At 32.0% G+C, this 13,765-nt stretch overlaps 1 protein-coding gene, 1 long non-coding RNA gene and 1 other non-coding gene across 7 annotated transcripts in view; all 3 read right to left on the reverse strand.

Moving 5' to 3' along the window:
- Nucleotides 1-7,189, reverse strand: part of si:dkey-17m8.1 — a 32,154-nt gene extending 24,965 nt beyond the window's left edge. For 3 of the 5 annotated variants that reach the window (XM_001336948.9, XM_009292212.4, XM_017351485.4), the window contains exons 1-9: nucleotides 7,055-7,189; nucleotides 6,017-6,494; nucleotides 5,531-5,725; nucleotides 5,274-5,394; nucleotides 5,055-5,125; nucleotides 4,896-4,963; nucleotides 1,845-1,917; nucleotides 1,579-1,742; nucleotides 681-940 (exon numbers count right to left, since the gene is read on the reverse strand). In XM_001336948.9, the coding sequence (XP_001336984.7) occupies nucleotides 681-940; nucleotides 1,579-1,742; nucleotides 1,845-1,917; nucleotides 4,896-4,963; nucleotides 5,055-5,125; nucleotides 5,274-5,394; nucleotides 5,531-5,725; nucleotides 6,017-6,112 (1,048 nt within the window). In that variant the 5' untranslated portion in view covers nucleotides 6,113-6,494; nucleotides 7,055-7,189. The remainder of the gene's footprint in view (nucleotides 1-680; nucleotides 941-1,578; nucleotides 1,743-1,844; nucleotides 1,918-4,895; nucleotides 4,964-5,054; nucleotides 5,126-5,273; nucleotides 5,395-5,530; nucleotides 5,726-6,016; nucleotides 6,495-7,054) is intronic. The other 2 variants (XM_073926001.1, XM_073926000.1) reach the window with 1 other exon arrangement.
- A 5,487-nt stretch (nucleotides 7,190-12,676) lies between these two features.
- The window catches only part of LOC137487838 (uncharacterized), a 1,413-nt gene continuing 324 nt past the window's right edge, over nucleotides 12,677-13,765 (reverse strand). Inside the window, exon 2 of the long non-coding RNA XR_011006601.2 lies at nucleotides 12,677-13,409. This is a non-coding gene — a long non-coding RNA (uncharacterized lncRNA). The remainder of the gene's footprint in view (nucleotides 13,410-13,765) is intronic.
- On the reverse strand, nucleotides 13,287-13,376 carry mir190b (microRNA 190b). The gene has a single exon (NR_030501.1). It is a non-coding gene; the product is annotated as a microRNA 190b (primary transcript).

Consider the following 13,765-nt stretch of genomic DNA (forward strand, 5'->3'; position numbering starts at 1 on the left):
GAACGCAAATTTGTTACAGTACTTATTAATCATTACTAATCAACTATTCATTCTTAATTTCAAGAAGAAATTATGCAGATGTACTTTGTTTCAGTACATACAGTTAAAAACAATTATCAGCCCTTCTGTTAAAATTGTATTCTTTTTTAAATACTGCCAAAATGATACTAAACTGTTAATATTAAAAAGATTTCACAGTATTTCCAACTATATAGAATATATATTTTTTAGTATGGCTGGATTAAAAAAGAAATATAGAACAAAATCACTGTTGTCCAGTTGTTAACCATAATTAACCTAGTTAAGCCTTTAAATTGCACTTTAAACTCAATAATAGTATTTTTAAAAAGTAAAATATTACAAACTTTCATCACGGCAAAGACAAAAATCAATGAATTATTAGAAACAAGATGTTAAAATATGTTAATCTCTCTCTTAAACACCTATTGGAGGACTAATAATTCTGCCTTTAACTGTATTAAGTTAACTTATGTAGTTATATAAATTTTGCGAATAGAATCTTAATGTTACCAAATAAAGATAACAATTTCTTGGATGCTACAGCCTTAAGTAACACAGCTTGATTTGAATTTTTTTGTTTGGGGTATAATTAGGTTTTCATGACTATTATTTCATTGCACACAGTTATGTACAGATTGAACACATGATCATACTTGTACCTCTTACGCTGGCCCCCTTGTCAACATTTTCCACATAGTCCCTGCTGAGTTCTGACAACTCTGAAAACACAGAGTCTGTATTCCTTAACTGATACTCCAAACAATCAGAGTCATTTTCCATGGTTTCCACGTTAGTTTTTTCCCCAACTTTTAGCTTCTGATCTCCATCTTCCTCATTTTTATCTTCCGGGTCTTGTTTAATCTCATCAAACAAACTGGAGTTTATTTCAGAAGTCATCGTCTTCAAGCAAACAGGGGTACTGGACAGTAAAGACAAATGAGCAGATCGTATGAGAATGTTGGGTTATATGGTAAATGCAATGAAATAAATAATATATTTATTTAGTTTATTTCATGCCATAGAGAGTCAAAAATATGCAAGTACAATATATATATATATATATATATATATATATATATATATATATATATATATATATATATATATATATATATATATCACTTGTAAATTCCTAAAGCACCTTTACAGTATGAAAAACAGCTAGACTGACAAACTGACAAAAATATTACCTAAGCTTTTTTTAATGTTGATTAAAAAGGTTTCATGTTTACAAAGAGTACTTTTGTACATTTGTTTGATTTATTAAAGTTAATTTAAAAAAGTAATATGATGCAATAACATTGCATTGTAATATAGCCATTTCCCAATCTCCCAAAATTATATATTTTCAAATGTAATTTATTCCTTTGAAAACATTGTAGAAGGCTGACCTTGTGTTCAAAAATCAATATAATCAATGCTGAACCTGTTTCTTAATATTCTTTAGAAAATTTGGATATTTTATTCAGAACTGTTAAAATAAAGTGTAAACAATGTATGTAAAAAAAACATAATTTAAAAGTATACAATACAATACTGTTTCTCTGTTTACTGTACCTTGTTTCAACACATTTCTTCAAATGGGCCAACTCAGGGGTGGAGCTTATGATTTCACTGATAAAAGACTCATTATTATGATTAACCTCAGCATCAGTCACTTTGTTGTCATTGGTAATAGTAGTAGATGTGGAGTCATTGACACTGCCAGCTTCAGGACAATGCTGCAGAAAGATAGGGATGAGACTTAGAGAGATATTTTGTGATCTTTTTATATATTTTTTAAACAGAAATGTTTGAAAAGGGTGTATTCCAACTCAATTCACCTCTTCAGAGCTGGAGGTGTCAGTTTGACCTTGGTTAGAAACTGCTTCTGAGTATTTGCTGTGCACATGATTCCTGCAAACAAACTGAATTTCTAAAACATAGCATAACTTAGTTTTTTTTTCTCCCAATTAAAATATGGATTAAACTAATTGTTTTATGAGTAATGTTAAGTGAGAATTATGTACCACAATGCGAGATTCCATTATTCCTTAATAGTTAGTTCACCACAAATAAAAATTCACTTACTATTTGCTCTACCTCAAGTGGTTATAAACCTTGAGTTTCTTTCTTCTGTTAAACATCAAACAAGATTTTCTGAAAAAAAGCTGAAAACCTGTAATCTTTGGCATCCATTATAAAAACAAAAACTGTACAAATTAGTGGGTACAGGGTACAGTGTGTGTATTTTGACACTTTCTTCACAATATCTTTTTTTCTGATCAACAGAATTAGGAAACTTATTTGAAACCACTTGAGGGTGAATAAACAGAGTAAAGACAAAAAAAAGTTGTTACTTATCATATCACATAAAGGTGCAGTATGTAAAATTGACATCCAGTGGTTGATCTAGGTATTGCACTTTTTCACCTGACCCCTTCTCAGACAACTCCAGGCAGATGCAGATTGACAGATTGAGGCCACCAACAAAAGTATTTGTGCCTGACTATCTAATCTACACCATAACTACATGTGATGATGCAATAAAAGGAATCTCCTCTTTGTTAAAAGAAGTTTATATAATAACTATCACCTGAATGTCTATTTTAGAAATGGTTTCTAGGCTTATTTCTCATGGCTGAACAACAGCATAAAAAACAATGATCACCTCAGGTGATGATTATGTGCTTTATTCAGTTTTAAATGCTAGCAATGCGAGTTTGAAAACCATTTTACATGACAAGAATTTCCAAAATGAAAGCAGCAGCAGACAGTGTAAACCAGGGCTATTTAATTAGTTTGTCATGGGGGCCAGTTCATGAAAAGCATCCCAAATGAGGGGCCGGAGAGATATGACTTGCAATCTGATTGATGACACAACAGCATATAAAAGCCCATATGTAGTATTTTTGCTCCCCAAGACATTCATTTACTCATTTTCTTTCCGGCTTAGTCCCTTTATTAATCTGGAGTCACCACAGTGGAATAAACCGCAATCTTATCCAGTATATGTTTTACGCAGCGGATGCCCTTCCAGCTGCAACCCAGCACTGAAAAACTCCTTAAGATTTTTTACACATTAAAATGTTAATAAACATTGTATTTTAAAAACAACATAATATCAGTGCATTGTACAATAGGCTTTTTTTCACACACACATTCAAATATTTTATTTCAAAGCACAACAAAAGCAGTGCTTAAGTCTTCTACATTTAGAAACATTCATACTGCATAACAATTGTGGATACAACAATTATAAATTTTAGTTGTACGATTATATAGTCTGAAGAATAATCATGGTTTCATGGTTATTACGTCTAATGTAAACTTAAACTTTAAATTAGGTTTGTAAATAAACTGTTATTATAATCTGCGTTCATACATGCATAATCATTTTAATAATTTGTAATAATTTGTTGAACATATCTTTTGCTTAGATTGCACTGAAAGCCACGCACAACTCTGATGTTTTCTACTTGATGCATCTGGAAGGTGCGAATACATCGCTCCACTTGCGCACACATATTGGTATATTCTTACACTACAAATAACAAACTTGACGTAAAAAACAAAAGACCTAATATGTGAATTGCTATATTTAATTCAGTGTGTGTGTGTGTTTTAGCCTTGGCGTATAAGCTCACAACTTCTAAACATAACTGGCATAACTTTGTTTAGTTGCAGCAGTTTCATTTAGTGCAACAGAAACGCAGCTCTGAGAAGCCTTTACGATTAAGTATCCAAATATTTTCGGCTGCTTAATGTCAGATGAGTCTCGCTCTGCGTAGCCTTCATCTGCAGCTCATGCTGTTTTGAACAGACACACGTCACTTCATAACTATAGCGGACGTTTTTTGACTGAACTAAATTTATTTTAATGTCTTGCTCACACTATTTGGAGGGACGCCAATTGAATAATTATTCGGGTAAAAGTTCGGCCCTTGCGTTTAGCCTTAGCCCTTGTTTAAACCAACAAATATCTATCAATAAGCATAAACTTTTAATAATTTTGGGGAGGTTTATATGTATTAATTAGATTTTAAAACATTGTATTGGAGTGCAGTGCACTCTATTTAGCTTTTTAAATTCTGGCTCTGATATTTAAATATTTCTGCTGTGTCATGGTGTTTGTTGTTAGGACATGGTGTTACAATGTAACTTGCTCAGCTAATGTTTATATTAATAATATTTATATTATTTGTGAATTAAAAACCACCTCATGTGGATTTTTAGAATGAACCTGTGCCTCATTTTAAAGGCGGCTGCTGTCTTTCAGCATTTTTGGCCAAGCCTACACACTGATTCAGGCTTCAAGACTAAAATGAAACACACTGTTTTTCACCAAGGCAACCAAAGGTTACTGAAATATAATTGGGTAAACTGGAAAAGGGTAGATTACGAATACCACAAAAAAATAAAAAATAAATAAAACCTGCAGGGAATGCACATTATCAAAAGAGAATGATTGACTTTTGCATTGTTTTAAGATAGACAAGTATGTTCACTTAGCTTTCTTAAATATCTGCACACCTATTAAGTTATTAATATGCTTTAGAATAGTCATAAACTTGCATACAGCACCTTTAAAGTGAAATCAAAATGAGTAATGTGTATAGTGGTTTTAGTGGTTTACAAAGACAGAAATTAGTATAATGACATGAGTGCAACCTATTTGTACTCTATCTATTTGTACTCTATTAGGTTACTTACAATGATGTCCTTTACTAACTATTTTATTTTAAATCATACTTAACAGGTTATTTACATCTAACATTTGCTACAAGTTAAGAGTTAAGTAAGGCCATATAAAAAGTATTTTACTGTGTAAAACACATTACACCTGTGGAGAGCCCTTGTAAACCAACAATACCAATATATGTACAGTATGTTACCTGAAAGCAGAGGCTTCACTCTCCCACTCCTTTTTCTTCTCAAGCAGATCTCGATGTGTCAGTACTAACTAGATTTTATAAGAGAGAATTGAAAAAAAATAAAATAAATACACAAAATCTAAAACTAAAAAAAATGCACAGATTTTAGTAGTCATGGACCTTGTTGTGTGTGTGTTTGAGTGAGTTTAGTTCTCGGCTCAGATTTGATTTTTGTTCTTCCAAAGCCATCACTAAAGAAAACAAATTAAATGCCATGGTCAAACAAATGTCCTCAATTACGTTTAAAATATATGTTTATACACATCATGACAATTAGTACAACAGTCAGGGAAAAACTTTGAGGTAGGGCTAAAGTTTTTTTTTTTTGGAGAGACTCACACTGATCGGCTTGTTCTCTGGCTTTTTTCTCCAGTTCTCTTTCTCTCTTTTCTCTCTCATTTTCTCTTGAACGCATTGCTCTCCTTTCTTGCTCAAACTGGTCGTCCAGCTCCAGATAGCGCTGATAACATGTTTATAAAAATTTTCATAAACATATCAACATATATATATATATATATATATATATATATATATATATATATATATATATATATACAAACAAAAAAGTTTCATTTTAATCACACAGGTTCTCTCACCTCCTGGCTTTGTCTCCTCAGTGTTTTCTCACTCTGATACCTATCCAACAGTTCTTCCCTTTCCCCTTTCTCTTTCTCCGATGTTTCCTCTCTTTCTCTCAGCTGAGCCCTGCAGCTCGCCAGCCCTTCCAGAACCCAGACAAGGATGGGCAGCAAAGACTCCACCACATCAGCTCCATGAGTCTCCACCACTGACTAAAATGACAAAACAGTTTGAATTTTATTTGTTTCCTTAGTGAATGGATTTGGTGTTGTTCTTCAACAAACTGAATATTCTTATTTTATCTTATTTTATAATCTTATTTATCACAGAAAGCGCATCATGTCTTTTGATTGTAAAAGAAAAAAATATATATATGGTTGACGTCCCATATAAAAACTTATATAGCAAAACATCAACTTGTGTGCTGTAGTGAGGGGATTATAAAAAAAATACAATAATCTTGATTAGTTGTGCATGTAAATGTTTGCTCTCTGATTAGTTACCTGCAACTCCGAATACAGCTTCCCTGCCTCCTCGCTCACAATATCTGGATCTAGCTCCAGCTCTCCACTTCCACAAAAACTTTCACCACAATCCATTTTTCAAAGATGTTCACACTCTGGTTGGCTTACAGTATTTAATATCCCTGTGATCTGAATCTACACCCCAGTTTTGCAGTTGTTCTGACTACTTAACCCAAACCACTTCCTTTTTTCACAACCTTAAAATGGTTTTAATGTATACCAAAAGTGTGAAAATAGCAATACTGTGTTAGTGACAGTGTCTAATAAGCATCTCTTCCTGTTCTTGTAAACAGCTACCTCAAAAACAAAGCCATGTGAATTAGCTGAAATCTATTTCCAGTTGATTCCCAATCTTTCATGCTTCCAGATTTTTGTCTCACGTTCATTCTCAAAAAATAAACTGACAAATCAAAGTTAGTCAGCACTGTTAATGTCTGGAGTTGTTCTGATGTCCATTCTGAGGGAAAAAAATAAAAGAGTAGAGTTTTAACATGCATCTAAACCACTTTAAACAACTTATTATACATGCATCTTATTACGCCATACTGATCGCAAGACTATAAAGTATTTAATAATTTTTATTCAACATGTCACAGGATAGGACATTTATTTAAACAAAACAGTTAAACTACTTGCACAATCTAAAATATTTTAGCAATACATTTACTCCTTGATTAACACTCACACACACACACATCCACACACAGAGAGAATTCTGTCAATAATCAAAAATATCATGTTTTTGTATTTTGTAGCAAGAACTGTCATGATATTCACAAAAACACTCTTTTGAAACCCATAAACACAAACACAGAAAAACACAAAAAAAGCTCTGAGACCCAAATGAGAGTATAAATGTACAGAATTTAAATAGAAAACACAAGAATAAACAATTATATTCGTCAGAATGTCAAAAAAACTGAGTGACGTCGGCAAACACCTTGAACGTCTACTGACACTGGCTTTTAACGGCAAACCTTAAACCACAAGACGAATATAACTACTTTAACAGCTCACCTTTACATTTTACTTTGGCTTGGAAATCCCATCTATGTGTCTATTTTGATTAAATACAAGTCCTTCGCTTTGAAAACGATATCAATTACTTTAAACCATAGACGCTTTAAACCAGGTTAAAAAAGGAGGCGTGGTAAGAGCTATAGTAGCGGAGTGACATAAGTTTGGACCTATCGAAAAGAAAAATGCTCAATAACAACCAATCATTGTAGAAAAGAGGCGGGCAATAGGCGGTGTTTCTCTGACGAGAAACGAAAACTTTCCTGAAACTTGAACATTGACACGTGATTACCCAGGCTCATCATATGACTTCGGGGCAAAAATACACCTAATACTTTAATACCTTAATACTTTAAGTTTGCATTGTTCTGTGTCACCTAAAATTTTTAGGAAAACAAAGGTCGATCGTGTTTATTCCATACCTAATTCATTACCTTTAGCTTAGGTGCATGTTTATTGCATAAATAGTGCAACAGTCTACGGTGCATCTGCTACTATCAGATGTCACCACATGCTTGACAGGGTAAAGGAAACCGAAAGAGAGCTGCTCCTGGCACAAAATCAAGATAAGAATGAAATACACATTCAATTCGATCCCCACAGTAGGCCAACATTGCTACTTACCATAGACCCTATACTCAAAATAACACTTCAACAATGTCTCAATTTTGAAATTAGTTTTGGAATTAATATTAAACCGACGTAAAAATAAATAAATAAAATCGATTATCTTAAAAATACAATATTTTTTATATTTCTCTGTTTTTAACAAATTTTATATAAATTTATTTAAATAGTAAAAAGTATGGTTACCACGCGTCCTTTTATATTTAAAAAAGTTAAAAGTACACTGGTCAAAACCTTGCCACGTCTGGTTGCACACTACAATTGGTCGGTACGTCATGTGTGTATGCAAACATTGGCCAGTGCATTTCGATTACCCAGAATGATCAAATTAAATAATGAAGGAATTACAGATTATAATTTTTTTTAGCTTCACCGAAAGAGGCACAAGGTATGTTTAGTTTATCTTTTTTGTAATTTATCATGTTTATCGTGAAATTTAATGCATATGTTTTATATATATATATATATATATATATATATATATATATATATATATATATATATATATATATATATATATATATATATATATATATAATTAAAAAATGAATTTTATTAAGCTTGTTAAAAATTATAATTATTTATTAAAACTGACACAATGCTCCTCAGCTCCTTTCTTTGATGATGCGTTGGAAGACATGTTATTAGAGCAGTGATTTTGTATGGGATGACATTTCACTGGAAGCCTGGGGCTGGCTGACTGAAATTAAGGGTGTACTTAATCATCATACGTTAGCTGAAGGTGCAGCTGTCGTCCAGTGAAGAGTTTTTGTTTAAGAATGATTAATAAATCCATATGAAACGGCCACTTAAAAGTGATGTTGTGTCTTCAGTTTTTGGCTCAGGCGCTCTGACTCGCACTTCAAGTGTACCGCACCAAAGGCCAACCAAACCGCACTCTGGCACATATCTTCCAACCGGTCCAGGCTCGGCCAACTGAATCATGCCTGAGCCCAATTCAGAGCACTCACACTTTTCAAACGAACTGGGAAAAGTGCCCCGGCACGGTTTATATAGCATAGTGTGAGTAAGCCCTAAAAGTCCTTGTGCATATACCCCATTACAGCTCTCGCAGAGCGCTCATCTTATTGGCTAAAATAGGGGTAACCTACCCTATTCATGGAGATCTACCTACCTACAGATTAAAGTTGCAACCTATATCAGTTGCAACCCATGCCTGTAATTATCAAGGGCTGTTCAGGTCCAAATTAATTAGCTCAGGTGTGATTGTCAAGGTTGGAGCTGAAATCTGCAGGAAGTTAGATCTTCAGGAAAAGGGTTGAGCACCCCTGGACTAAAAGGCATGAGTTCTGCTCACAGCCAGGAATATCTCAAAGAACTGGCATAGCAACTTTTATTTGAACAGATCAAGTTGTAGTAATATTATTGACACTCATTATTGACACAGACTTAAGGTTTTGAACACTAAATTGTTACTGTTGATGGACATAATATCATAATATTACATTCTTTTCAATTCCCCCAAAAATAAATGGAACAACCCTTATGTTGGTCAAGTTTAAAATGTTATTTAGAGCAGCAATTCTTTGTCAAACCCCAATATCGCTTTGCATCCTGCTCCATTTGTCGTAAAGACAAGGATGTTTATGATTGACTCTCATCATAGCCACACTGGTGCAGAAGTCTGGCTTTCAGTTGACCTCACACCAATCTGAGAAATCTACATTTGAAAATGTGCAGTTTAACTGTGCTTCATGAACACTTGACAGGCCATAAAAATTCTTAAAACATTCTAAAGAATACACATTTCTTACTGATTGCAGCAGCCAACCCCAAAGGGCTCTATACACACATTCATGGCAGTCTTTTGTAACCCAGCTTTCACCAATACCAAAGCTCTGTCCTTGATATTCACTGGTGCCTAAAATAATAGTCTAATAAGTATAATAATTCACGTATTTATACATTGCATGCATTATTAAAGAAGAGCATATTTAATTTAAACCAAATGCATTTACACAATAATTGGTACTTTGGGTGATAAATGTACACTCTCTACCTCTCTGGTCAGTGACAGAGTTAAAGGGATGATGATCAGCATACAGGCTGCAATCAGCAGTTTTTGAACAAAAGGAACCTTTGAACCCATCTACAAACATCCACCCTGTTTATACATATTTATTTATTTTCTTCTGGAAAAATAACTTATTTATAACAGGTTATTGTTTGCTCTCTGAGTTTTCCATTAGTTATATAGTAATGTGTAGAATTTTGATAACCTCTTCACAATTTTATGTATTATCATTATTAGAGATTTGTTTTTTACAGAAAATCACAGTGGGTCACTATAAAACTTTCTCTGTTTTTAGATTTTGGATATTGTTTTGTTTAATATAGTTTTGCAAAGGTTTCTGTGATGTTATTTTTAGGTTTAGGGGTAGACCATAGAAAACAAAACAATGAAAGTCTATGAAATGTTCACACTAAGATCAAATTTATTATTAACAATCTTTGTGAATGCTGTAGAAGTGTTTGTTCATGTAAATCGGTTTTAATAATTATTAAAATCATATTAAATTTTAGATAAATATTTCATTTATTTTTTTGAATAGTCAGCATAAATAACAACATGTTTTCTTTTTTCTAAGTGTGTAAGTGCTAAAAAGAAAATTAAAGACTTGATTAAAGCAAATAAATGTCTTATCTTTCCCTGTGCTTCCTGCTAGGGGGAAGTTTAACAACAATAAATATAAGTGAACAAACATTTCTTTATTTACCTAATATTTTGCACATTGATCCAGAAATAAAGTTGAATAGCCCTGAATAGACTGTTTTAATGAAAATGGAATATTATTAAGCATTTTTTTTTTGTCTTTTTTGTGTATTAGTTTGTGCCTATGAGTTGACCAACAACTCTATCATGTCACATATGATTTTTATGTCATAGTACAATGTAAATTTAATTTCTAAGCCAATGTTTTCTTTATTTCTTTTTGGGCACTTGCCTATTATTTATTATTTTTGTGCATATTACATTCAAGGTGATTGCTGGGAAATTAAAAGAAAATTCATTTAATTGGTTGCCATAGAAATCTTATTAGTGTATTTTATGGAAAATGTAATTATACAAATGTAACTATACTTATTAGTAATTATATTTTAATGTAGTAACATTGATATTTTAACATTAATAACAGTAATAAATCATTATTTTAAATGAAACTGGTTTGCAATCAAATTGAACATAACAAGAAAAAGATCAAACACATTTCTTTGTTTATAGTCTCTTTAGTTGTCGTTAATTATTTATTTTTACTTTAATTATTATTTATTTTTACTTTAATTAAAAAATCATACTATCAAATTTTTGTTCATCTTATTGTCCTTTTATTCAGAAATAACATCTTGAAGTTTAATAGCCCTTAAGAGGTGATGTAATAACCATGCAATATACTACTGAACAAATCTGCTTTAATGCAATTGTTTTTGCTTATACATATTCCAGCAACTGCCACATGTTTTATTTAATTTAATACTTTGTTGACGAATGAAATCTGAAATAAATGCATCTTTAGCAGCTGACAGATGCAGTCTATGACTAGTTATCCACTTGTTAAGTCGTGACATGTCGGTGACGTATGGAATACTTTTTACTGTTTCGCCACTTTTTAGTCTTATCACACTTTAAAGTGAATTTTTTATGAAATCATAGCGTACACATCAGTCTCTGGGCTTGGTGCATCATAAATATAAAAGGGGGTCATTTGACACATCAAACTTATTTGGAATTTCATAAAAAGAAAAAAAAATGGTGCGCTTGGTTTTAACGTAACTTTATTCTTTCATGAGTTATTTACAAGTTTTTGACAACTTATAAAATGTGTTTAATGTACAGCCCATTGTGTTGGATTGTCAATGCAACCCTCTTCTCCCATTCTTCACACACGGATAGCAACACAGCAGAAGAAATGCCAGCATAGGCTTCCAGTATCCGTAGTTTCAAGTGCTGCACATCTTGTATCTTCACACCATAGACATCAAAGATAGTGGGGCCATTCTTCATCAATGGAAACCTCAAGGCCACTGGATATTTGAAATTGCTACATGATGATGTGTTTCCCTCTTTATGCACTGAAGCTGAGTTTTTCTAGCAAGATGGTGCACCACCACATTATGGGTGTCAGGTCCGAGCATTTCTAGTTTGATGTGTCAAATAACCCTCCTTCTATTAAAAAACAAAAGTTGGATCCAAGATGGCCAACTTCAAAATGGCCAACATGGTCACCACCCATCCTGAACAGTTTGCCCCCACACATATACTAATGTGCCAAAACAGGTTGTTAATATTCCCATTCCGATTCCTATTTTAAGGTTTATCCATATAAATGGCCCACCCTGTATATATATATATATATATATATATATATATATATATATATATATATATATATATATATATATATATATATATATATATATATATATATATATATTGCGATCGGGATTTTCATAAGTATTACAGTGCATTGAAAACGTTTATCATTACCATTTGATGAGTCTCCCATGCAGTTTGACAGAGCTCTCTTATTTCTTTATCTTTTTATTTTTATTGAATGCTTGTAAAACATTAACAAAAAAAGTCATAAATCAAAAAACAACAATACAGGAGTATTCAATCATTTAGTACCAGATAATTGCCAAGTCCTTTATCAAAGTTGTTGTTTGTATTGCTTTTAAGTTTGTTGATCCCTCAAAACATTCTAAATATATTTTAATTTTAATTTTAAATTTAGGACAAAAAGGTTTACACTTACAAAACTTGCTTTTGTGAATATAAAATTTGGCAGTTTGACGTGGCGTCACACTTAAAAAGCAGATATAGAAATAGTTAAATGGTGTTAGGGCATCAACTTCAAGACTGGTTGTTTAGGGCTTATACTACAATAAAGGCCTAAAAATAAACATTCTTTATTGGCATTGATCATACCTTCAGAAACTTCCAATATTCAAGCAAATTAGGCAGGGGGAGTCAAGTCACATTTCTATAGTCCTTTATACAATATACATTGTCAAGATGGCTTTACATGAATGAACAGGAAAATGATAAAAATCTTGAATAAACAGAAAAATGATAAAAATCCAATATTTCCATTTGTGGTATATATTTAGCAGAATGCTGGTGTAACTCTAGATTCAGTTCTGTTAGATTAGTAAATTGACAGCAAAAAAAGAAACTACTGAAATGTCTGTTTTATTATAATTTACATTGCATTGGACTCGGAGGGACATAATTGTTCAGGTATCATACATAATACTCATAATACAGTTTGAATAATAAATTACAATGGAAAAACATTTCAACTAGAAACCTTTGTATAAAAAACTGCTAGTAAATTTCACAAAAGAAAAAAACTACAAAGAAACAGCAAGTAAAATACTGTAAAGGCATTGTTAAAAAATGTATTTCATTTCACTATTTAAGATATCAGTGTTCAAACAATGTACAACATAGAGTTTTCTAGCTAGAATACAAGAAAACATAAACGAAACAATCAAGAAATGTATTCTAAAAATATAAATAAATAAATAAAAACCTGATGAACCAACATGATGAAGCAAGAGAGGCCACAGATGTGAAGATTTGTGTCACAGTCTATAGGAATATGTCTGATATTTAGTTGACATGATATAAAGAAAGCAACCGAATATCAAACATATCACATAGTCTGTAACATATCTGAAACTCCACCATCAGCTTCTACAAAGTCTGAAAGCACATAAAACAGCATTTAAGATAGTATACAATAAATATAAGAAAGAAACAAAACTGACTTTTTTGTTTGTATACAGAGCTATTGCAAATTATGTCATTTTTTTTCCAGAAAAGATTAAGGGGCTTAAATAATTGCATGCATTATTGTTTAATTTAAAATTGTCAGTTGATGGCTCTATATCCTGTGCATTTTTAAATAAAATTAGACTCTGCCTTTATACCTAGAACTTTTTTTACAATACTTACATAACAGTATATTATGTTTTTAAATTAGAATTATACTATATGATGATATAATCATGCTTACACACATCAAGTTTTAGCCTAGTTGATAATTTTGCCTCCACAGT

The sequence above is a fragment of the Danio rerio genome, chromosome 16 (assembly GCF_049306965.1).
Source record: "Danio rerio strain Tuebingen ecotype United States chromosome 16, GRCz12tu, whole genome shotgun sequence".
NCBI lineage: Eukaryota > Metazoa > Chordata > Actinopteri > Cypriniformes > Danionidae > Danio > Danio rerio.